This window comes from Phoca vitulina, unplaced genomic scaffold, assembly GCF_004348235.1.
Source record: "Phoca vitulina isolate PV1807 unplaced genomic scaffold, GSC_HSeal_1.0 scaffold4, whole genome shotgun sequence".
NCBI classification, from domain to species: domain Eukaryota; kingdom Metazoa; phylum Chordata; class Mammalia; order Carnivora; family Phocidae; genus Phoca; species Phoca vitulina.
In genome coordinates, this window is record NW_022589707.1 from 14,338,892 (window position 1) to 14,365,603 (window position 26,712).

The 26,712-nt window shown below is 37.4% G+C and overlaps 1 protein-coding gene across 6 annotated transcripts in view; it reads right to left on the reverse strand.

Annotated features, from left to right (window-relative positions):
* Nucleotides 1–4,074: 4,074 nt before the first annotated feature.
* Nucleotides 4,075–26,712, reverse strand: part of MKLN1 (muskelin 1) — a 313,020-nt gene continuing 290,382 nt past the window's right edge. For all 6 annotated transcript variants that reach the window (XM_032401559.1, XM_032401556.1, XM_032401557.1 and 3 more), the window contains 3 exons: nt 23,734–23,836; nt 16,688–16,742; nt 4,075–6,301 (listed from right to left, as the gene is read on the reverse strand). In XM_032401559.1, coding sequence (XP_032257450.1) covers nt 6,180–6,301; nt 16,688–16,742; nt 23,734–23,836 — 280 coding nt within the window. In that variant the 3' untranslated portion in view covers nt 4,075–6,179. The remainder of the gene's footprint in view (nt 6,302–16,687; nt 16,743–23,733; nt 23,837–26,712) is intronic.

Sequence of the window (26,712 nt, forward strand, 5' to 3'; positions counted from 1 at the left end):
TAAGCAGGGGGAGTGGGAGAGGGAGAAGCAGGCTTCCCGCTGAGCAGGGAGCCTGATGATGTGGGGCTCAATCCCAGGACCTGGGATCATGACCTGAGCCGAAGGCAAACGCTTAATGACTGAGCCACCCAGGCGCCCCTAAAAAAAAAGATTTTATTTATCTGTCAGAGAGAGAGAGAGCACAAGCAGGGGGAGTGGCAGGCAGAGGGAGAAGCAGGCTCCCCGCTGAGCAAGGAGCCCAATGCATGATCCCAGGACCCTGGGATCATGATGTGAGCCAAAGGCAGAAGTTTTAACCTACTGAGCCACCCAGGCATTCCATACTTTGTTTTTTTTTAAAGTAGGCTCCAGGCCCAGCATGGAGCCCAACGTGGGGGCTTGAACTCACAACCCCAAGATCAAGACCTAAGCTCAACTGACTGAGCCACCCAGGCACCTCCAAAATTATTAAATACTTCTAATGCCAGAACTCATGGATTTCTTGGCAAAGTAGATAAACAGTGACCCATGGGATTGTGCATAATTAATTTTAAAGTACAGAAAACAATTGATGCCAGTGTAATTCTGTATGGGTTGTAAGTTAAACATGAAATGACAATTTTCTTCCTATTTTAAAAGGCTCGAAAATAAACCCCAACCAAATGACACTGGCTAAACTGTAACAAAGGCTTTCTTTCTTGAGATTTGTTAACAAAAGAGAGAAATAAAGCTCAAAACCGGCTACTTGAGCAACTCCTTAATCATGCACACAGGCCTGTTCAGTATATCACACAGTGCTTTTCCTTCCTGCCAATTAATCTGGCAGTCATTAAGCACTGGGTGAAACTGAAGAATGATGATCTCTTCAGGCTGGTATTGGTGTGGCAGACAGCTCAGATATCCACACTAAGTGCTGTGAATGCTAGCATCCCAGATGGTACAGAGCTTGTGCTGTGGCAAGAGCTTCAACTTGATGAAAAAGCAAGTCCCATGGGAGCCCCAAAACTGCATGTCAGAATGTTTTATTGCTGGTTTTCCCACTGGATCCTTCTCAAGAAAATGGCTGAACATAAACTGCTCAGCTAGTTTAAAATCTTGAGCCCATCACAGTGGGTTTTCCGTTCCAAGACCTCTAACAGCTCTTTGGGAGAAGATGAGAAAAGAAACTAACCAGGAATGCTGCTTTCCAAAGACGACACAGAATAACTGAGCTGTGATTCCTTTTGATAGTCATCTTCACAGCACTGCATTAGCAAAATGAATTTAGGGTTCAAAATGGAGAGCTTTCTTTTTCATTTAGATTTGTGGACCTTCTCATCCACGAGCAAAAAGCTCCTATTTTCCTTTCTCTAACATATCCGCATTCTCCTCTAGCCCTGTTCCTGGGGTTCAATTCCTCCAAGTGAAAATGCCATATAGACAGGCAAAATAGGATGCTGCACACAAATGTTTAATAGTTCATTGAAACTGTCTGAGCCGCAGATAAAAAGGAAGGTGAATTATTTCATGATTATCAGTGATAATTTTAAAAATGAACAAATACCAATCATTTCATAGCAATCAAAGCTATTCCTAATAAACAATTACATCAGAAATCGAAAGTCAATTTTTAACACAGATTCCAACTTCAGCAGAACATCAGTGCTACTCAGAGGTAGTAGGAATAGAGGGAAAAAAGGCTAAAAAATATAAAGAAAAGACAACGGGCAAATGGAAATCTGGTGATGTGCTGAATTCCATGAGCTCTGCTAGGAAACTTGTACGTGATCATCAGTTTTAGGACTATGCTTCCTAGTCTCAGGAAAAGAAGCCAGTGCTGGCCCCTCCATGAAGGCTGCCAGAGCCATGTTACTATCCTCCAGATGAAAAGGACTCGAGGGTTCTGACAGCAATGTCTCAACATTGTTAGTTCTTTCATAACGGACAATTTTAAATTTCACTATTCTGTTGTCATAAACAAGGATAAAAGAGCATGTTTGCCTCAAAATGATTTTGACCTTTTCTCTTAAGTGGTACAACACTCATAAGCAATGCCAAAGAAAACCTAGGGAATCTAGGGCTGAAAAAGCCAAGAATAAAGTCAGGTCAGCTAAGGAAATAATGGATGTAAAATTCACACTATTTGGTCGGCAGGAGGAAATCAAGGTTAAGAAATTATGTAAAATAAAATCTCTAAGATAGCATATTTTTTTCCAGGAAAAAAAGCATCTGGTGAAGAAATCAATAAATTGTAATGAGTCCTCCTGCCAAAACAAACAATGGCAACATCATCAGCTGATCTAGTTGGCTCCTAATGAACTGTTTCAACAAACTTGGAAACGTCCACCTTCAACTGAAATACCTCTACACTAGAAATTTTGGATAGTCAAATCATTTCAGCATTGATACAAATCACAGGGAGATATAAGCTACAGTCAAAAATCACAGAAGAATAATGTTATTTGACTAATAAGAAATACAAAAACCTTCGAGTGAAAGAGCCCAAAGACCTAATCTACAAGTACTGTCATATGCAGACCCTGTAGGACACTCTCCAATAACTATAAACTTTTCCTGAGGAAGCATGCAATCCCAGATCAAGGACAATTTTAAGAACTTGAAACTTAGTAAAAACTCAGGCCAGAATTTATGTAAAATAGATGAAACTGCAGACGATCATGGATTTTTAAGAAAAGAAGGGTTATGAAGGCTATGTTTTTAATAGCTAGATGACTTTGTTTAGAGTACACATTGTAATGATCCCCTCCCATAAAAATCACTTCAAACCATAATTCCCAACTGCCAGGTAACATTCAACCACCTAAAGAGTTAACACAACATTCACTCAGGAAATAAGTAAATGACCCATAATTACCAAATGAATTCCATATGGTGTTAAGAATAATTATGACTTCTTCATGTTATAACCATGAAACTGAGTATAATTCAGAGAATAAAATCAGGAACATGTTCCTACGTGCTTTTGGATCCACTGAACATCATTCTCAATGCAGTTTTTGTTTGTAGGTTAGATTTTCAAACTTTTTTATTACATGAAATTCTGTTAATGTATCTCTAAATAGCACTTTTAAGGCAGATGTGAAGAGATCCGCTAGAAGGATAAGCTGGGAACCATTTATATTCAAAATACATATTTCACCCAAGAATGCAGTTTTATAATCTTAAATCACTGTGCTCTAAACCCAACAAGCCTTTCTGTGATAAACCAGTAAATTAACTTTCTAGTGTTTTCTATCAGTTTCTACTTATTAGACAGACAGGTCAGTTTTAGCATCAATGAAAACCAGGTCTAAAAAGATAATCTCGTGAAAAGCTAAGACTGTCAGCTTGAGCACTGAGTCAGGCACCCAAGTCTGGATTCCTTTGCTTGAAGGAGATTGAGATTATTTGAATTAGTCAAACTGGCCACATGAGGTCTCTGTTATTCCACAGCATACAAATGCATTTTAGAAGTATCTTTCAAATCAGATAATTTCTCATCAAGTACAAGCACTGAAAATAATGTCAGAGATCTAGTTTACTTTCTGGAATAATGCATTCCCCTGTGAAAGAGAGAAATGGGAATGAAGCTGAAGCAAGAGATAATGAAACTGAGTAAAAACTGTGCCCTACTAAGGAATGCATCTAAAGCATCAGCCAGGTGTTTCAACTGGGACTCACTAAGCTAGAATGAAAGCATTTCAAGGAATAAAGCACAGATAATTTGGCCTACCTAAACACTGTATCTAAATACTAAACTAGGTTAAATTATAATACACCGCTGGTATTCTTGGAAATATATGTAGCTCCTCACTAAATATATAAACAAGTTTCAAATCAGGTTCTGGTGTGAAATGTGAGCAATGTGTTATGTTGGTCATGGATATGATGAAGCCCTACGTTCTCCTGCAATCATTTCCAGCAATGCTCCTTTAGAGCCCCATGGCACAAACTCCACCGAGTCAACAACCTCCTCAACAGTGTATCTCACTTAGGCAACACTGAATGGTTCACTATGATTCAGCCCCATTTAAACATGTTAGTGAAAAAAAATTCAGAAATGAAAAGGGCAAAAGTTCCATCTAAATAAAGTGAGGAAAGATAAAATTAAAACAAGTTTATGTTAAAAAGCAATAGTAGAGAGTCAGTTAGGGAAAAACAAAAACAAAAAGTCACTGAGGTCAAGAACTGCGTTTCTTCCAAATATGGAATCTACGGAACTCATGAAAACAGTGACAAAGAAAGCACTGTAGAAACAAAAGGTGGAGGCAGCAGACTTTCATTTGGTTAGTGTGTTTAAAGTGCCAGAATTCACGGCAAGCAAACTAGAGCTTTTAAATTTAGAAACTCTATCGATAAAGTTCTTCCCTATCAACTCTTTGATTTGTACTTGTTTCCACAAAACAAGATTCAATAGGCTACAGTATTAGTGATACTATTTTATTTCTTGACTGTCAGGGGACTATCATTTTATGAAGCTGTACGAGAATGTAAGTAGATTCTATTTGCTCACCTATCAAGTCACTTGGTTATTCCGTAGCTGCACAATTTGGTACTTAGTGAATTACATACTATAGCTTTCACAAGGTAAGATACAAATCTAATTGTTTAATAAATCACTATGGATAGCTTTGGGATGCTTGGAAAGCTAAGGAGCCCAAGATTCAAGTCTGGAACTAGGAAAAATAGATTTCTGTCCATTCCCAAAAGCAGTGAAGCCAAGCAATAAAGACAGAGTGAAGAGGGATCTCAGTCTCATTCCTATACATGAGACTTTTCAAGAAAAGTGCAGGTCAAAGTCTTCTCTTTCTTTGGTGAGGCCTAATCTTGCTACTCAGGGACATACTCAATTCCCCAAAGTCCTTCACTTTTCAGAGCTACTGGACTGATGGACATTTATTTACTTAGTCTGTTTTAGGCATGGTGGGTGTCAGTTGCATGCAGCACACTTTTTGAGTAAATGCAAGCACTGGCCAGGTTTGGGCTTCCTATACTGCACCCCACAGCACCTCATGGAATGATATATACCTCCATCCCCCACAAAAAAAAAAATGGAACAGTGGGAAAGCCTATCTGCCTTTCTTTTAATGAAAAAAACACCTGCACCATTATTTTCTTTTTCTCCACTTTAAAGCTTGTGTGCTTTGTGAAATGCCTGTCAGCTGTATTCCGTAAGACAACTACAAACCATTATTCTTTAAGATAGCAGTATACAGACGCAGACGCAGGGAGCTAATGTATATGGAAATAAGCAGAAGCATAGCTCTGGAAACCCACCCTCCCAAGTGAAAATGCTACAAAGAGCACAAAGGAGAAATGGAATCACAGCTCTAACAGAGGAGAGTCATTTTCTTCCAAAATTTGCTACAAAGACATCAATGAACATATTAATCACTACTAGAATCATCTTGCTGGTCATGTTTATATTGGCTCTTAAAGGTTCTGAACTATATTCTCCTCAGTTTAAGGTTTCTGTGACTCAAAGCTACTGTAATATCCACTATAAAATATATCATTATAGAAGTACTATATACCAATCTCAGATAGTACCTGGATCAATCTTGGGTTTCATTTTTTAGTTTTATGACAAGGAGCATAAATTTGAGCCCTCTGTTCCTCCTACTGTTTAACGTAATACAAGACTCTAGTCAACAGAGACACATATATCACTTTAACATACATCATTTGCCCTACAGAACTATATACTTTTAAGAATGAAGTGAAGAGGTAAACAAGTGACACCACTTACAAGCAGTTGTGTGATGCGAGGCAAAGTGAAATGGGAAAGGGGGAGAAAGGGGAGAGGCCAAACCAGCCAACAACAAAACCCCATTCTTCTTTCTAGCACTGAGTCTGTTAATAGTGCTTATTTGCCCCAATTTTATAAAAATGAAATAAAAATCAGAAAAGGGTAAACTGCCTGATTATTTCTTCTTTTATATTCATTCGTTCTTAAAAGTTAAAGTAAGAAAAAAATATATATATATTTAAATGGAAATAATACCAATTTCACTTTATTAACCTAATTCAGGAACAGGATGAGGAGAAAGGGGCTGAGGTGGGGTATGAAGGAAGAGGGTTAAAACTTGTGACAGTAAAGATCCCTTCAAAATTCTGGTGCAGTCCTCGATCACGGCAGCCTAATTGTCGGTCAACAGAGTTGCACTCCAAAATACTGAACGCAGACTCCTGTTCTGCATTGCTGTCCAGCGGCTCTCCAGTTACAGCATGATGAGATCTACCAGGTTGCCTTTAGGGGGAGTCATGCTGTCAGGAAAGAAATTTACTAAGGTGTCAAAGAGCTGAGTTCTTTGAGCATAGGTGTGATCCACGTCGGAAAAGCCTGGTAAAGGAGAGATACAAAGAAACTCATCCATTGTGCCTAAAACATGTAACAGAGAAGCCAGTTGAGAAAAGCAGCAATGTATAATGGAAAAACCAAACCCAAATCTGATTTTAAAATGAGACAGACATGGGTCTTGAACCCAGTTTTACTACCTGCCAGTGGGGTGATCTTAGGTAAGTGAATCAGCCTTTCTGTTACTGTTTCCACAGCTGTAAATTTGTGTTAATCTTGTTTACTTCATGGCATTACTGTGCATATTAAATGCAATTATGTGAGAAGCACCTGTTCTAATGACTGGCACCTTAGTAACTAATAGCGATTTCTCTTCTTTTCCTTACAAGCATTTTCCTCTTCTAGTCCACTGAGGCATTTTCACTCCTCTCTTTCTGACTTTATAATGCTTCTGACCCGCTAAACTTTTTTTTTTTAATAATAAAAATACAATAAAATCAGGGGCGCCTGGATGGCTCAGTCGGTTAAACATCCAACTCTTGGTTTTGGCTCAGGTCATGGTCTCAGGGTCCTGGGATCGAGCCCTGCGTTGAGCTCAGTGCTCAGCACAAAGTCCGCTTGTCCCTCTCCCTCTGCCCCTCCCCCACTCTCTCTCTCATAAATCAATCTTAAAAAAATACAATAAAATCAAAACAAAAAATATACTAAAATCACTTTCTTTAGAAGGTGGTCTAAAATCATTAAGGTCCTGAGAGCTGGAAGTAGTCTCAGAGAACTGAGTGAAAGAAATACATGTACAGTAACGTGGAACAGTCCCTGGAACATAGTAAATGCCATACATTCATGGTACTATGCACACGCTCTCGGCCAGGCACACGTCATGTGAGAGAGAGAGCAATGAACTACTTTTATCCAGATAAACATTAGAAAGTGGATGACATTCTTAAAAGGTGGGGACCATGGAACTAAAGGATATTTCCCCCCTTTAACTTCTAGTAAACATTTAATTTTCAAGTTTATTCCAGCCAAAGGAATATTCAGTGAGATGCTTCCTTCCTTTCGTCAGCTTGTATATTGTTTTAAGCTTCTTCAAATTTCTTATGTACGTATGAAGTAGGAAAATGATAAAATAAACAAAGTAGTGTTCTGATTTCCCCGTTCGTTAAATGGCTGAGACATGAGAGCCCTACTGAGTACCATAAGACACAGAAATAGTGCCAGAAAGTTATATATGCCATGATACTCAGTGAAAATTATTTCAAATTGGACCAATTTTCATTCAACTTACAATACAGTTTTAGGTACACTCTGTTTTTTACTCTTGTAAAGAACATGAACAGAACAGAACATTGCCAAGGATACCAGTTTCCTGGAAGGAAAATAAACAATGCCTCAAGAAAGGTACATTCCTTTTTATTAAAAAAATTTTTTTTACTATTATTTTAAGTTTGAGGGCAAATGTTTACTTCTTTGGAGCTTAAGATTTAATTAAGAACTATCATGGAAATGAATGGAAGGAAATACTCCAAAATGTAAACAAAGGTTATCTCTGAATAATGAGATTTTTTTTTTCTATTTTATGCTTCTCGGAGTTTTCTAAAATTTTGAAAAAATTCAAACTCCTAGAAAAGTTTCAAGAATAGTACCTCAAAAACTCATATACCCTTACCTAGATTACTCAGTTGTTAACATTTTGTCACATGTGTTCTCATTCTCTCTCTCTCTCTGTGTTTGTACCCTATACATACTTTTTTTGTAGAATGATTTGGGAGTAAATTGTAGACATTTTCACCCCTAAATACTTGAGTTCTTTCACCTAAGAACATCACTTAAATAACCACTATATATTAAATTTAGGAAACTTAACATTTTTGTCCCAATAATCTTTTTTATAGTCATTTTCCCTACTCATCTAAAACTCAATCCGGTATCAAACACTGTATTTAGTTTTCTCTGGCCTGGAATAGTTCCTCAGCCTCTGTTTCTTATGATACTGATATCCTTGACAAGTTCAGAGCAGTTACAGAGTTGTAGAATGTGTTGAATTTGAGTTGTCTGACTGCTTCCTTGTAATCAGATTGAATTTATGCAGTTCTGGCAAGAATACTACAAAAGTGATACTGTGTGCTTCCCACTGCATCATGTCAGGAGGCACATGCTATCCGTTCGTCCCAATGTTAACTGTGATCACCTGATTAAGCTGGTATGGCCAGATTTCTCTAATGTGAAGGTGTTGTTTTCTACCACTGCAATTAGTAAAATATTTTATTTAAAAAAAATTTTTTTTAAGTAGGCTCCTCGCCCAACACGTGGCTCTAACTCACAACCTTGAGATCAAGACCTGTGATCAAGAGTCAGGCGCTCCACCGAGTCACTCAGGCACCTCCAGCAATTAGTAAAATATTGACAAGAAGACAATTTGAGACTGTGTGAATATCCTATTCCCCGACAGACCTGAACCCAATGATATTAGCCTTCACTGATGATTCTTGCTTAAAACAATTATATCTTGCTAAAACAAAACACCGATGGTGTTTTCCTAACTCTACAATTCCTTCTGCATTTGTTGACTGACACTAATTATGAAGAGCTTTTCCTCCATTTTATTTGTTTGCATGAGTATGTACTCATGGATCCTTTTCTTGTTCAATATATCATATTTATTACTGTCATTATTCATTTTAATACTCATATTGTCCCAGTTTTGGCAGCAAGAGCTCTTTTGAGCTTGTTTCTGTGTCTTTTTTAATGTTCCCATTAATTTTTGAGCACTTCCTTATTTCCTGGCAGAGCAAGATATCCAAGCTCATCTTTACACAGCTCTGGAATCAGCCATTTTTTTCAAGGAGCCTTAATTCCTTTTAGTGGTGAGTGACATTTAGAATTAAAGATCAGTTGTGTTAATTGCCAAGGGTGGTGGTGTTTCTAGGCCTGTACACATATGTGCACACGTATTATATACACAGCTGTTTTTAAAGCAAGATTATGAGTTTGTGATTTTATTGATGATTGCCATTTTTTTAGAACTCTACAGGATTCTTCCTCTCCTTAATCCCATTCCCTATTTACAGTATCTCCTTTCTCCCACTAGGAAAACTGACTCTCTAGAACATCACCATATTTACTCATTTGTTCAATGTAAAATACATACAAAACATGTTCCAGAATTACTATATCCGTACCACTACCAACAAAAAGCCAAGATTTCTTTGCTTTGTCTTTAGACTATATCTCACTAAGAGTATAGTCTAAGCACTATAGCATTGTACTGAAAAGGTTTCTCTCTTTTTTCCCCCTATTGTGTGGTAATATTACCAACTGTCTGTAGTCAACTTTAGGGTTTTCCCCTTGTTTTATTTACTTTCTATAATTGTAAAAATGCCGTAATAGGTTTTATTTTTAAGAGAAGATACTGATTCTGTGGTAATACTCTAATGAAGTAATACCTATGTATTACTAATATATTACTAATGAAGTACCTATGTATCCTAATGAAGTAATATCAAATGAAGTAAACACATTTTCATGAGATTAAATGATTTAAGAGGGAGGGAAACACTGAGTTCCTACTCTGTGCTAGGTACTTTATATATGACCACATTTCATTCTTTTTTTTTTTTTTTAAAGATTTATCTGTCAGAGAGATAGAGAGAGAACGCACACACAAGCAGGGGGAGCATCAGTCAGAGGAAGAAGCAGGCTCTGCACTGAGCAAGGAGCCCGATGCGGGACTCAATCCCAGGACCCTGGGATCACAACCTGAGCCGAAGGCAGACGCTTAACCGACTGAGCCACCCATGGGACCCTGACCACATTTCATTCTTATAAAAAACTAATGAAGCAGTTATCAATAAACTCCCCTTTCAGATGAGACAACTTAGGGATATTCAGTAACTTAGTAAGATCTCACAGCTGGTGAAGGAAGAGAATGGAATGTGAACCCGTGTCTATCTGACTCCAAAACCCATTTATTTATTTTTGTTAACGAATATTCACTGAGGACTTAAATTGTAGGCAGTGTGCCAAGTTCATTTAACCCTTAAAAGAACATGTTTAATTAATTTATTTTTTGACTTAATTTTTTTCTCTTATTGGAGTATATATAATTGACATACAATGTTATATTACTTTCAGGTGTACAACATAGTGATTTTGATTTGACAATTCTATACATTACTCAATGCTCCCCATGGTAAGTGTGGTTACCATCTGAACATGTTTTACTTTTATTCACCATTTACCAATGAGAAAATTGAAATTCACACTATCATTAGATAAATGTTTAAATTATGGTAGATCCTATTATGGAATTACTCAATAAGAATATAATAGATCTAGTGTAGTTTCTTGCAAACATCTCCAAGCCACATCATTAAATTTTAAAACGTTATGTTGTAGAATACATATTTTACATTGCGTAATAAATAAAACCAGAACACACAAAACTATACATCTGTGTGTGTTTGTGTGTGGTTACAGTCCATCTTTATTATGCAGACTCCTTAGTTGTGCATTTGCCTACCCACTAAAATGTACCTGTAACCCCCAAATCAATACTTGTGGCACGATGTGGTCATTCACAGACATGTGGAGAGCAGTAAACATTTGAATCAGCATAGGCACACACTGTCAGCCAAGGGTGAACTGGGTGATGCTCTGCCTTCTTTTAACACCTCTCATACTATAAACAAGTGTCCTTTTCAATCTACTGGTGTCATATTTTTCACATTTTTGTGCTTTTTGTTGTGACTTCACTGCTTAAAATGGTCCCCAAGCATAGTGCTGAAGTGCTATCTAGTGTTCCTAGGTTGAAAAAGGCCATGATGTGCCTTATGGAAAAATACATGTGTTTGATAAGCTTCGTGCAATGTTAATTAATCAATTATATAAGGAACCTAACTCTGTATGTCCCATAGGAGAAATGGTTTAGTATTCACTAATTCAGTTCCTTATGACTTTACAGAATGTAACTACTGTAAATAAAGAGAATCACTGTATTTGTAGGTGTGTGTATGTAGTTGTGTGTGTATGTAAATCTGCCAGATATGAATGATTACACTTCAGAAGAGACAGAGATTGAAGAAAGTTGTTCAAGGAGAACCTTAAGCTTTATCTGTAGTCAAAGTTTTTTGTTTTTTTTTTTTTAAATACATTGAAAAGGGGTAGGCACTAGGAAACTCATCAACAGTAACATGACTAATTAAATGGCAGAGCTAGGACAAAAAAGGTAATGTAGATTCTAAATCTCATACTCCTAATCAGTGTGTCTCTCACTTCATTTTCTTTTTTTTTTTTTTTTTAAAGATTTTATTTATTTGACAGAGAGAGACACAGCGAGAGAGGGAACACAAGCAGGGGGAGTGGGAGAGGGAGAAGCAGGCTTCCCATCGAGCAGGGAGCCCGATGCAGGGCTCGATCCCAGGACCCTGAGATCACAACCTGAGCCGAAGGCAGACGCTTAATGACTGAGCCGCCCAGGCGCCCCTCCTTCATTTTCATCATAAAATGGAATGAAGAACTAATCACTCAAGAGTGGCAGACACTGGTAAAGCTCAATGAAAAGTAGTATAATTGGTTTAGAGAGTGAGCTCTGAAACCATACTATTAAAGTTTGTATCCTAGTTTTGCCATTCATTAGTACTATTCCTGGGCAAGTTACCGAAGCTTCTCTGTGTCCCAGTTCCTTCCAATATAAAAGGGGATCATAATAGTAACTACTTCATTGGGTTATTATGGAGATTAAATGAGTTAAGACATGTACAGTGCTTAAAATAGTACCTGGCCCCACAGTAAGTGTCAATAAATACCAGCTATTGCTTTATCACTACTACCATCACTGAAGACAATGATTGCTCTAAAAACAAAAGTGACCTATTACGAATATATTTTTTTCTCTCTTTTTTTTTAAGATTTATTTAATTTGGGGCACCTGGGTGGCTCAGTCGTTAAGCGTCTGCCTTTGGCTCAGGTTGTGATCCCAGGGTCCTGGGATCGAGCCCCGCATCGGGCTCCCTGCTCAGCGGGGAGTCTGCTTCTCCCTCTCCCACTCCCCCTGCTTGTGTTCCCTCTCTCTCTGTCAAATAAATAAAATCTTTAAAAAAAAGATTTATTTAATTTATTTGAGAGAGAGAGAGAGAATGAGAGGGAGGGGAAGAGGAAGAGGGAGAGAGAATCTGAAGCAGACCCCACGCTGAGCAAGGAGCCTCACGCAGGGCTCAATCATACCGAGATCACCACCTGAGGTGAAACCAAGAGTCGGATGCCTAACCCACTGCACCACCCAGGTGCCCCTAGGAATATATTTTTAACTTAACATCCTATACTGACTAGGTAATGTTCCCTACTTCTGGTAAAGAAGAAATAGCAAGAATTCTCATTTTTCTCCTGGACACAAGTTTGTTGATCCTTTCTATTGCTAATAATAAACTTATTGTTATATAAAAAGTATCTGTAAACATGTGGGCTACAGACAAGAGGCTGAAGAAAGTATCTTGCTGAAATCTAAATTTGGTGGATATAGCAAAAGTATAAAGGCTAAAAGGGCACAGCAAATGCTGCGAAATTCTTAAGGCTCCTCATTCACAAGTGTCAACACAATGACAAAAAGAACTACTTTAGGCATAAAATGTTTTAAACATCTGTCTGAATTCATATTTTGCACGTATTTGGACTCTAAAAGTCCTAAAAAGAGGTGTGAAGATCAAAAAAGGCAGTATGTACTACAGACCAGATTTTTCCTACTTGTCACATACCTTGCTGAAAATATGCTTAAATTGCTTCAGTGCATACTTTCTGGAAACAAGACATAGCTCTAAAAATTAGCAAAATGTCTGAGTTCAAGTTTAAAAGTACCCATAGCCACCAGAAGCTCTAAATTAAAGATCCCCAGAGGTTGTTTTCCTCTGATGTCGGTCATTTTTCAAAACTAAGATAATGCCAGCCAGCTATCTGTAAATCACTTTCCATCTTTTTAATTCTTTTCTTTTTTTTTTAAGATTTTATTTATTTATTTGACATTGAGAGAGGGAGAGAGCACAAGCAGGGGGAGCGGCAGGCAGAGGGAGAGGGAGAAGGAGGCTCCCCGCCGAGGAGGTAGCCCAATGCGGGGCTCGATCCCAGGACCCAGGATCATGACCCGAGCCAAAGGCAGACACGTAACCACCACCCAGGTGCCCGATTCTTTAATTACATAGGACACTAATAAATACTTTCAGTAAAAGGTTAAGATAAACAATTCTGAAGGAAGTCAGTCAGAAAGTTTGGTGGAGGCAAGTATTTTTGGAGAATTTAGAAAATGAAATACTTAGTTTATCTGTACATGAAAAATGTATACATCTAGGGGCACCTGGCTGGCTCAGTCAGTAGAGCTTGTGACTCTCCATCTTGGGGTTGTCAGTTCAAGTCCCACATTGAGTGTAGAGATTACTTAAAAATAAAAATCTTTTTAAAAAATGTATACATAGGAGTGCCCGGGTGGCTCAGTCGTTAAGCGTCTGCCTTCGGCTCAGGTCATGATCCCAGGGTCCTGGGATCGAGCCCCACATCAGGCTCCCTGCTCAGCGGGAAGCCTGCTTCTCCCTCTCCCACTCCCCCTGCTTGTGTTCCCTCTCTCGCTGTGACTCTCTGTCAAATAAATAAATAAAATTTAAAAAAAAAAATAAAAAATGTATACATATATACATGGAATAACCCATTTGGTTTCAATTCTTTAAAAAAAAAAAGATTTCAGAGAGAGAGAGCATGTGTGTGTGCATGCGCATGAGCGGAGGTGTAAAGCAGGGCTGGGGGGCAGATGTAGAGGGATAGGGAGAGAAGCAGACTCCTTGCTGAGTGCAGAGCCACATGTGGGGTTCAATCTCATGAACCTGAGATCATGACCTGAGCCAAAATGAAGAGTTGGACGCTTAACCAACTGAGCCACCCAGGTGCTCCAAGATTATATTTTTAAGGGAGATAATAATAATAGTACCCTGAATGGAACATGTACTGTTTTATTGTGCTAAGTGTTTTCCATAATTATTTCATTTAATTCTCTCAACAACTTGAGGTAAGTACTCTTATTACCTCCATCTTATAGAGATAGAGAAATTAATTATTAGAAAGGTGACTTGCTTGGGGCGCCTGGGTGGCTCAGTCGTTAAGCGTCTGCCTTCGGCTCAGGTCACGGTCCCGGGGTCCTGGGATCGAGCCCTGCATCAGGCTCCCTGCTCGGCAGGAAGCCTGCTTCTCCCTCTCCCACTCCCCCTGCTTGTGTTCCCTCTCTTGCTGTGTCTCTCTCTCTCAAATAAATAAATAAAATCTTAAAAAAAAAAAAAAGGTGACTTGCTCAAGGTCACTTTTGAAATTAGCAAGTGGCAAAGCTGATATCTGAACCTAGATTCTGACTCTTAACCGCTCTCCTACATTCTCAACTCTTAACTACTAAAGATACTGCCTCCCTTCAGAGAAGGTAGGAAATAAAACCCCATAGGAATTTTCTTTTTGTATTTTTTTCTATTGTTTGTATTATCCTCAGTGTTATCTGAGGTTTGCTTGGAATCCAAGTAAGACAAACTGTTCCTGATAAAATATATTAGCTGGCAGTGAATAGGGCAGAGACCAAAGAAAGGAGTTAAGTTAAAGGTAAAATATTTGCTGACACCAGCCTAACGTATTTAAGTTACTGCCAAGAAATTCTTGTTCTAAAGGCTACATATGGGGCGCCTCAGTGGCTCAGTTGTTAAGCGTCTGCCTTCGGCTCAGGTCATGATCCCAGGGTCCTGGGATTGAGCCCCGCATCGGGTTCCCTGCTCAGCAGGAGGCCTGCTTCTCCCTCTCCCACTCCCCCTGCTTGTGTTCCCTCTCTCGCTGTCTGTCAAATAAATAAATAAAATCTTTAAAAAATAAATAAATAAATAAAGGCTACATATAAGTCAGCCAGAGACATTTTAGTGCTGCCCACCAATAAAATAAAAATAATGGCTCTGGGCTGTGGTATCCATACATAACAAGGCACATGTTTATTCAAAGGATCTATGTGCCAGGCTCCTAATTCATGTATCACGAAATCTCTGTTTCAAATGACGAAATTCACAAGGGTACGGACTTTCTAAAATAATGCTTATACCTACGTTCTCCATCACAAGGTTAAGATCTCTATTAGCCTCAAGACATTTATGTGTATGGAATCGTGGTAAATGATTATCTTAATTTTCAGAGAACCTATGTTTTACGGCAGTCTGCTCAGTCCTGCCCTGTGGAATCCTATGTATTCTGGAATTAGAACTCAGAACTAGAGTTGCCTAGATCAATGGAGAAGCCTCAATTACTGGTTATGGAACAAGAAAGGGCAAGACCCCAAGGAAAATTCCTATTCTTTCCCATCTCATTGAAAAACACCAGAATTATATATGCTCTGTTTTTTTCCTTTGAGGTATGGTTCATCTTTAGGAGACAAAAGGACAAACAACGAAGAAATTAAATTGATATTCCAAAATGTTATTTTATTCCAGAGATAAAGAGTAGTATCTGTATTACATATCCTGGAAAATTTCAGTATTACTGCTCAATTTTAAGGCAAACAATAATAGCACTGGCATCAATGGAATTAATAAGCATTCACAGTGTGACTGTATTTTATAATGACAAGAGGAAAGCTGGAAATTCCCATACTTCAAAAGCCTACAATCTTGTTGAAAAAGTAAAGCTGTCATAATGACTTATCCTAATCAAAAGATTCTTAAAAATTGACCTGAATGAAGCTCTGGGTTGTGGCACTTCTACGAATTCCCCACTTCACTACAGTCTAGCTTACTTTAATAATTCATTAATACCAAATGAGAGTATTTCTAAATGAAGACTGATGCCCCTGTCTGGGGTGTCTGAGAAACACCAGAGTTTCAAGTAGAATCTATCTTAAACAATTAAGATAACAGCACACAAAAATTCCCATTTTCAGGAAAGAGATAATGCATTTTCTCAGAGCTCAAAATAATGTTTTCACTGCCTACCCCATCACCAATCTGTTGATCCGACACAACTCCACAAAGAACAAACTGAGAGAAAAAATCATTCAACCAAGAAGAGTTATCTCATAGTAACTGTACCAGTAATTCACAGCCTATATTCCGAAACAATGCTATACAAGTTAATTTATTTTGATCATGCTTCTACTGCCATGTTTGCCTAATAACCTAGCAACTGGTGTAATAGGAACTGCAAACTAACCCATGAACTGGTGACTGATGCATGGAAAATAACTTTGTAGCAGGTTATTAGAAATTTTGCATGCTACCTTGAAACTTGCTCCATTTGTTTAGATAAACATCTCACCTGATGTTTCATTTAAAAGAAACCAAAACCAAAAAAATAAATAAATAAATAAGAGAAACCAAAACCCAGTTCCCCAAAGCTAGGGCATCTAAGCTGGATAAACTACACTGGAATACTTACCTAGAGCTGTAAAATCTGAACCAGATTTGAATAGAGCTGAAGCTAGGAGCTGAAACTGTAAAAGAAAAATAGAAGCAAATTAGCTGGCTAAGCATATTAGAGAAAAATAACATACCAGTTATTAGCCACTGTATGTCTCTGCACATGTGCTGCCTAAGTCTATTCACCAAATAGTAGCAAGAACACTACATTTAGATTAAAGAATATGCTGATTTTTCTACTGGACTGCTTTACAAAATACTGGACCAAGTCTTGGAATTATTTTATTTTTAAAATTTATTAAAGTATGTATTGTGAACAAACAACAGGTTAACTGAAATTGAGAATATTTAGAACTACGGTACTTAATTTGGGAGAACTATTCATCTTTATCTTGAATGAGGATGCTGGAAAATAGGTAAATTAAAGGAAGAGAGTAGACCAATGAGTAGAATCTCAATCTACTTAGCACTCTGTAAGACCTAAGTGGTTGATACCACTGATTCCTCAGGATGTATTTTATACCTGTGCTTCCAGCCTTTAAAACTTCAGGTATCAATCACATTAATATTTGTAAGCCCTGACGAGTGGTCTTTTGAAGGCCAGAAACTGGACAAATATCCTAGAGGAATTCTAAGCAAGAGTTAGGAAAAAGGGAACAAAAGGAAGAATTTAAAATCTGTGTTTGTTTTTTAAATATTCTGGGTATTAGTCCTCTGTCATATATATCTATTGCAAGTATTATTTAGTCTGTTGCTTTTCTATTTTTCTAACGTCTTTTATGAAATTTTACTTCTGTTGAAATCCCAACTTATCAAGATTTTTTTAAGATTTATTTATTTATTTGAGAGAGACTGCACGTGGCAGGGTGGGGGGGAGGAGGGAAGGGGAAGAGGGATAGGGAGAGAGAATCCCAAGCAGGCTCCATGCCCAGTGCAGAGCCCAAAGCAGGGCTCAATCTCACAACCCCCAGATCATGAGTCAGACACCTAACCGACTTCCTACCCAGGTGCCCCCATATTTTTTCTTTTATGGTTCTTTTTTTATGGTTCTTTTATGGTTACTGCCTTTGTCATGTCCAAGAAATCTCTGTCTATCCCAAGGTTTTAAAGATGTTTTCTTCTTGAAGCTTTATTGTTTTAGATATTATATTTAGGTCCATCTTAAATTAGTTTTTGTGTGAGACAGGGGTTGAGATATCAGTATCATTTGTTAAAAAGACTTACCAATTCCCCATTGGACTTGGCATCCTGGCCAAAAAAATCAACTGACCACATACATGTGGGTCTACTTCTGAACTCTGTTCTGTTCTACTGATCTATTTGTCTATCCCTAAGCCAGTACCACAGTACCACTTGATTATTGTGGCTTATACAGAATCCTGAAATCAGGTGGTATGAAACCTCTAACCTTGTTTTTCTATTTTCAAGAGTGTTTTGACTTGTTCAGGGCCTCTGCTTTTCCATATAAATTTTAGAATCAGTTTGCCTATTTTTTTCAACAACAACAAAGAAATCCAAACTTGCCATAATATTGATAGGGACTACATTAAATTAAAAACCAATTTGGGGAGAATGGGCATCTTAACAATTCTTAGTCTTTCAATCCATAAAATGTGGTATCTCTCTCCATTTATTTCTTACAACAGACTTATTACTACATATTTATTGTGGCATTAATATAAACAGGTTTAAAATTTTCATTTTCTAATTGTTCATTGCTAATATAAAAATAATTGTTTTTTTTTCTACTGACCTTGTATTCTGTAATCTTGCTAAATTTACTTATCTTAGTATTGTTTTGTAGATTACATGGGGTTTTCCATGTACACAATAATGTGATCTACACACAATTTTCCTTTCCAATCCATATGCTGTTTATTTCTTTTTCTTATGGCACTAGCTACAACTTCTGGCACAATGCTGAATAGAGGGTGTCTACTGACAGCAGACATCCTTTCCTTGTCATAAGCTTTAGGGAAAGAGTTTTACAATTAAGTATAGCACTAGTTGTTATATTTTTCATAGATGCCCTGTTTGAGATTTAGGAAGTTTCATTTCTAGTTTGCTAAGATTTTTTTTTTTTTTTTAATCATGAATGGGTTTTTAATCATGTCAAATGCTTATTCTTCACTTACTGAGATGATCTGTGGTTTTCCTCCTTTATTCTGTCAGGGTGGTGTATCACTGATTTTCAAATGTTAAACCAACCTTAAATTCCTAGAATAAACCCTCACTTGGTCATTGTGCATAAACCTTTTTATATATTGCTGGATTCAAGTAACTAAAATTTTATTAAGAATTTTGCATCTACATTCACAAGAGGTCTGTAATTTTCTCTGCTTGTACTATTTTTATTGGGTTTTTACTGAGAAAGCCATTTAGAACTACAGTTTTCTTTGTTAGAAAGTTTTCAATTACAAATTCAGTCTATGTCTGTAATTGATACGGAGTTCCTTAAGATTTTCTAATTCTTCCTGTGTCTGTTCTGCTGTGTCTTCTAAGGAATTTGTCCATTTCATCAAGTAGCTGAATTTGTTGACAGCTGTTCGTAATATTTCCTTATTCCCTTTTTATGTATCTATAGGGTCCATAATGATGCTGACAATTTATATTTTCACTATTTTTTTCTTTGTAAGTCTTGCTATTTTATTCACATTTTCAAAGAACCAACTTTTCACTTTTTAAATTTTTTTCTATTGTTTCCTATTTCACTAATTTCCTATCTTCTACTTATTTGAGGGTTAATTTGTTCCTCTTTTCTGACTTCTAAGGTGAAAGATAAACCCACTGGTTCTACATACAAAAGGACAGGGTGAAAACTATTATTTTAATAATCTGATTAAGTGGAACTGATATGTACTGGCCTGATACGTACAACAGGTACCAAGTGATATTACATAATCTGAATAAAGCCAGACATGAATATCCAACTATCACCTCAACGTATAAGGTTGGCTGTTCCACAGGCATCTCAAACTGGAGATATCCAACATTATACACCCGATCCCAGTCAGGAGCCCCCATCTATGACCACAAACTGGGTCTACCCAGGCACTTCTTATTTCAGTTGATAATAGCTCCATATACTCAGGCTAATAACTCTGGAGTCATTTCTTTCAAACCCTACATCCCATCGATCATAAAATTCTGTTGTTATTACTTTTTTTTAAGTTTTATTTAAATTCCAGTTAGTTAACATACAGTGTAATATTAGTTTCAGGTGTACAATATAGTGATTTAACACTCCCATACATCACCCAGTGCTCACCACAACGAGTGCATTCCCTCATTCCCATCACCTATTTAACCCCAACCCCCCCACCTCCTGGTAACCATCAGTTTGTTCTCTATAGTTAAGAGTCTGTTGGGGCACCTGGCTGGCTCAGTCGGTAGAGCGTGCGACTCTAGAGTTGGGGTTGTGTGTTTGAGGCCCACGCTGAGTGTAGAGAGTACTTAAAAAAGTCTGTTTCTTGGTTTGCCTCTTTTTTTTTTCCCTCTTTGCTCATTTGTTTTGTTTCTTAAATTCCACATATGAGTGAAATCATATGGTATTTGTCTTTCTCTGACTGACTTATTTCATTTAGCGTAATACTCTCTAGCTCCATCCATGTTGTTGCAAATGACAAGTTTTCATTCTTTTTTATGGCTGAGTAATATTCAGGTGTGTGTGTGTGTGTGTGTGTGTGTACTGATGGATACTTGGGCTATTTCCATAATTTGGCTATTGTAGATAATGCTGCTATAAACATCAAACTACACGTATCCCTTTGAATTAGTGTTTTTGTATTTTTTGGGTAAATACCTAGTAGTGCAATTGCTGGATCGTGTGGTAGTTCTATTTTTAACTTTTTGAGGAACTTCCCTACTGTTTTCCATAGTGGCTGTACCAGATTGCATTCCCACTGTTGGTTCTACTTTTAATATACATTGAGAATCTGATCTACTTTACTTTTATTTCTACTGCTGCTACTTTGGTGTGCACTACAATAATCCCTTGCTTAGATTTCTACAATCTCTTTTATAGGTCTCTCCGCCTCCATTCTTACTCTCTCTTTTAGTCTATTCTCAATACAGCAATCAGAGTGATCTTAGATTTTAGTGATCTTAAGTCAGGTAAGACATAAAGCAGATCACATAATACCCTGACCTGGCTACTTATTCATTTAGAGTAATAACCAAAGTCCTAACACTGACTTAGGAAGTCATTCACAATCTGGTCTCCCAATCCCAATCTCTGACCTCATCTGTGACTACTCCCATCATTCTTACCTCTACTCCAGCCACAGTGGCCTCCTGGCTGTTCTCCTAAACAAAGCCAGGATGCTCCCACCCTCGGGTCTTTGTTCTAACCCTCCCTTTGCCAGGAATTATCTTGCCCAAATTATCTACTTACATCACTTCCTCACACCCTTCAAGTCTTTGTGTACATATCATTTCTAAATGAGGCCTATTAAGAGCATCCTATTTAATACTGCAGCTGTCCAATTTTCACCCCTTCTAATTCTGATCTCTCTTTACCCTTCTTATCTCTCTTTAATTTTCCCATAATACCTATCATTACTAATGTACTACATAATTTGCTTATTTAATATGTTTATCATCTCTCACCACTAGTAATAAGTACCACCCAGGCAGGTATTTTGCTTGGTTCACCAATATATTTCCTGTGCCTAGAAAAATGCCTGGCATATTGTAGGGACTCAATACACATCTGTTAAATGAATGACACCAGTACTTTGGAAGCTCAGCAGAAACGTAATTAATACAAAATGTGTAATACTGGCTCAAAACTTGTTTTTCTCATTCCTTCTCTATTATAGAATCTTCTCTGAAAACGGCAGAATTAATTTAGGCAACCTTGTCTCGGGCCTTTTCTAGAAAAAAAAATATCATTTTCATAGGGTTTATCAGCAGCTCATTGCCAATTTAGATTCCACGTTCTGGAGACTGGACGAAAGCAAAAAATCATTATTTGGCATACAGCTGGTAGTCCATCATCATTTTTCCAATAATAGGCACAATGATGATGATCATCATGATAACTGGCCTCCCAAAAAAGAGAAAAATCTAAAAACCACTTCTAGTTGCTGATACAATCATTTAATATAATAAATTTTGTAAAATATACCGAGAGAACAAAAATAAGCAGTAAACAATAGTAAGGTCTTTTTTGATAAGTGGAATGATATCTTATAAGGAAAGTGAAGATCTATATGCCTTACTAACAAATACTCTAAGTATATATCCTAGAACTGTCACCAAAGGATTTCTTTTCCCAAAACAAAATCCATTTACACATTTTTAAACAAAATAATAATCTTACAGACCAGTAATCCTCAATGTCAGCAGTGTTTTCTGTCACATAAGGGCAGATGAGAGACTCTTAGGGTGAGGTATTGTTTTGAAGAAGTCTCTGAAGCAATTCTGATGCCGACACACACGCACTGCACCACTTTAACTAACTGCTATGAGGGCTAAACAACTCGATACATAAAGCTTTTAAAAAATGGAAGTCTGTGGCATACAAAATCATAATTTCAAACTACAGAGGAGAGGAGAAAAAGAGAAACCTGCTACCAAAATTTTTAAAATGTCTCTGTTTGAACTTGAGATACCTCCCTGTCCTGGTTTTTCCCATTAGCTTAGCTTTAAGAACAAACTGTCTGTTTTCTTTGGCCTACTTGCAGTTCACACAGCTGAATTTATTTACTTTGCAATATTTTGTTTTGGTTTGGTTTTAAAAAATAAGAGAAAAATGAATGTTCCCAGGTTAGAGCCATTTTAGATAGACTATGGAGAAAACACAAGGAAATCTATTTATAACTTTCAAATGCATGGTCTAGTAAAAATGACAACTATGTTCAGTTATAAGCCATAACAGATGAAACCAAACATATTCTGCTACTTGGCAAAACTATGACAGTTTCACCATTTCAAATAGTATCATGAATTGATTGAAGACTCAAGGAGAGACAATTAACTGTCCCCCTTCGGAGGGGGGAGGGTGGTGGTTCTAAAACTGATTCTCCTCCTAGGGAAGGGTTATAACCAAAACTGACTAAGAGCAATCAGACTTATTTCACAGTAGGCAACTATGAAAGAGAATCTCTTTGTTTTGGTGCCAAGGAAATGCAAGCTCTACTGCTGGAAAGTACAACGAACCTGGTACCTGAAAGTGATTTGACATTAAATCTGAAACCTGTGTCACTGCTGAACAAGAAAAAAGCACTGCTTGATGTTGCTATTGCAAAGCCAAAGCAAAGCAACAGAACAGGGAAATAGATAGTAGGGACAGAACTATATATCATCAGTACCAATTCTGTGAGTGGAAGGTAAAATGGATTGCAGTTCAGATGTTGCTAGATGAACTATGCACAAGGATGCTTGGCAAAAGTTAAAAGTGACAAGGAATCTCAGCGGTTAGTAGGAAGACAGGCTGTCAGACTATGAAACCCACTGCAGGTGTATTCACACACTGTAGATAAGCAAATATGCCCTAAAAATATTACATCTTCTCTTCTCCCTCCAGTATTAGTAAGAAAAAAAACCCTGAAAAGTAATTATCTGCTACTAATTTCTCAAGGTCAGGGACTCCTGATGAAAGAAGTCAGTAGACTGTAGTTGAACTATTCTGCTATGACATTCATATAACTAAATATCAAGGTAGCAGGGATTCTACTCCTACCAACCTCTCTTCACTTTCTTCTTCTAAAAGAGGAGAGTTTTCTTTCTTCTCTTACGGGATTTTGGAGTATCAAGAGAAAAGTTTATATTGAGCCATTATGTAATCCTTAAGTGAAAGAAGCATGGGACTACGGAAGTAAAAATTTCTATTTCCTTCCCAACACACAAAACTAATGTCTAAGCTAAAACTTTAAACCTGAGAATCCTTTTCTGAAAGGATCAAGGGCTTTTTTGTGTGACCTGAACCTTTTATCATCACATGAAAGTAAGCCTATTCAATTTTTATTTCATCTGCTCTGGGCTACTTTAAAAATTATTAGTGTCATCATATTTTCCTCATTTTCCTTTAAACATCTAAGAGAAAAAACAGCAAGTTTTTACCTCTTTTGTCTCTTCTGGGTCTGAATGATCCACAGTTATATAAAGATCGTTTTGTAAATATTTCAGAGCACTAAGGGGGTCCATTTGGGCCTTTTCTTCAAACCTAGAAAATGTAAACAAGAATAATAATTGTCTGGAGTTATGAGAAAACATCAGAAATGTCATTCAGACCTGCAGTGGAATACTCTGTGTCTGAGGAGTCATTGCGGGTATCTAACAAAAACCTGTGTTTGGGAATCCAGAAGTGCGAACACTGCCCCGGAGAAGTAATGGTAATGCCAGGTGGGCACAGGCGTCACGGTGCTAGAGACTGGAGGGAGCACTTCCTACCCTCCTCTAAAACTACAAGCTAAGATTAAATCAACTACGAAACATAGTGAACATGTCAAATATTTTATATAACAAAACTGCAAAAGAGCTGAATATGTTTCATAAAAAACAAGTAGAGCTAAAATAAAAATACCTGGTTAGATCTGTGTAATATACATTCCACCAGAGGTGCCTAATGGGTACTTCAGAAACAGAAATGAGTATAGTTTCTTTTCTATCATTAACACTGATTGAAAAAATATATATTTTAAAGAATTTTTTTTTTTTATTTTATTCATTTGAGACAGAGATACAGAGTGAGAGAGAGAACAGGAGCAGTGGGGAGAGGCAGAGGAAGAAGAGAAGCAGACTCCCTGCTGAGCAGGGAGCCTGATGTGGGGCTCGATCCCAGGACCTGGATGGAGATCATGACCTGAGCCGAAGGCAGACGCTTAACCGACTGAGCCACCCAGGCGCCCCTGAAAAAATATATATTTTAAATTGATTAAATATTTTTAATAAGATTTCCTGTCTCAGTCAATAACAAAAACAACTGTAGCAATTACTTATCAAGCGTGTTATGTGCTAGACACTGTATTGAGTATTTTACGTATATTACTGCATTTACCCCCACTCTGAGGACAATAAACTTTATCATTTTTTACAGATGAGAAACTGAGGCTCAGAATGAACTCGGCCAAGATAAGAGCTAAAAAATGGCAGAAGTAGAATCAAACACAGATCCATCTGATTCCAAAGCTGAAAAGAAAACAATGAGTTAGTTCTCTAACAGAAAAAAAAAAATCTGCTTGGGACTGTTTATCTATTTAAATCTTTTGTTATGGCATAATTATATATGGATTTATTTGTAATAAGTTGGTATGCTTTTCAAAATATTGTACAGAGAGAAAGAAAAGAAGACATTTAATTTCACTTGGGAAAGGAAAATAATGAGCCTTTCACAATGGTGTTCAGGCTGATGGCATCAATAATTTCCTGTCTTTAGAGCTAATCTCAGAGATAGAGTACCTGTATTTCAAGCAGGGCAAAGACTAGCAAAATTTTACAGCTCTGTTGTATCAGATAGTACCAGGCCTGTCAGCTAGCCTTCAAGCCCTCAGATGAGAGAGCTCCTTAGGCAGAGGTCATGTTACTCTACCATCTTGTCCAAAATGGGTTAGACCAGTTTTGGCACCTGAGACAAAAGCAATCCTCTGAAGCTTGATCAGCAGTTTATAAAGTAGCCTGGCAGAATTATTCCCAATAGGGGTACTCTCCCCAGGGAGCCCTCTCTAAGAAGATACTCTCTTAGAGAATCTGAATGTGAGATACACAAGGACATAAAAGACACACAAAACATAGAAGTCAGTAAATAGAACACATGAGATGGTAGGTAGATTCCTTCCCTTCCTATCCCTCTTTTCTTTCCTTTCTTCCTAGCTATCTACCTACTTATTTACCAAAGCCACACGTACCTATCTAGCTGTCTATCTGTCTTTGGAAGCTATAAGATTGAGGGAAAGCAGAATTTGGAGTAATCAGGAGAACAGGAGAAGCAGGTAAAAAGCAGCAGAAAGACAGAGGTTCAGTTATAAGGAAAGCGACTATAGTGACTCCTTGCTAGTAGAATTGTTCTAAGACCCTGAACAATTCTTCATTAGGCCTCACTGTTCAAAGGTTGAGGCAATGCCTGAATTGTCTGGATATTCTCATAATAACTTCTCTTTTAGTGAGATATCCTAAGAATGTCTTTATCCTTTACTTCCTGAAATAACTTAACCAACACACCTACCATCCTATTAAGATCCAGTCAAGAGATCCATTTTCCTAGAAGGTGTGTTTTCTCTCTTTTTTCTAAGCTTTCTTTGGCCTGCAAAAACTCATCATTGGACTTACGTCTGCAGTCTAGAATTCTATTTCAGCCAACAACTGTGTCCTGTACCTAGAGGAACAGGAATCAACCCTATTAAAAAGTTTTTCTTTTGCTCCTTTCTACCCCAAATTGTTGATAAGTCTGTAAATTTGAATGTTATAGGGAAAAATAATAGTGGTATTTATTTACTGTACTGCATGGTACCATTAAGAACAAAGACACATTTCTTGGCATACAGTATACTTCTCTCCTTCCAAATTTATATTTTAACTAAATAGAATACGTAACTGTTTTCCATAAGAATAATAATGAAAATAAACAAGCCAGCCCAGCAGTATAGGGTAAGGTCCCACAGAATGAAACACTAGGTATCTAATTTAATATGAAATTTAAATTAAAAAGGTAATTCTCATGCTCTATTTCAATTCATATAAAGCAACTTCTATCTATTCTGCCTGCAATGTAGCAATGTCCCTCAAACTCCTGAATTCATCTAAGCGTTGGTAGAAAAAAAAGTCTATGTCTTTTCAAATATCTAAAATGGGCCAGGGGCGCCTGGCTGGCTCAGGCAGTGGAACATGTGACTCTTTGATCTAGGGGTTGTGAGTTTGAGCCCCACACTGGGGGTAAAGATTACTTAAAAATCAAATCTTTAAAAATAAATAAAAATAAAAATAAATAAGTAAATAAATAAAATGGGCCTTTGACTATCAGTTCAAATTAGTAGTAGACAAGATTCTCAGGATGCCTTGACTACTCTCCTTTCATACCCATATCCAACCCATCAAGAAATTCTG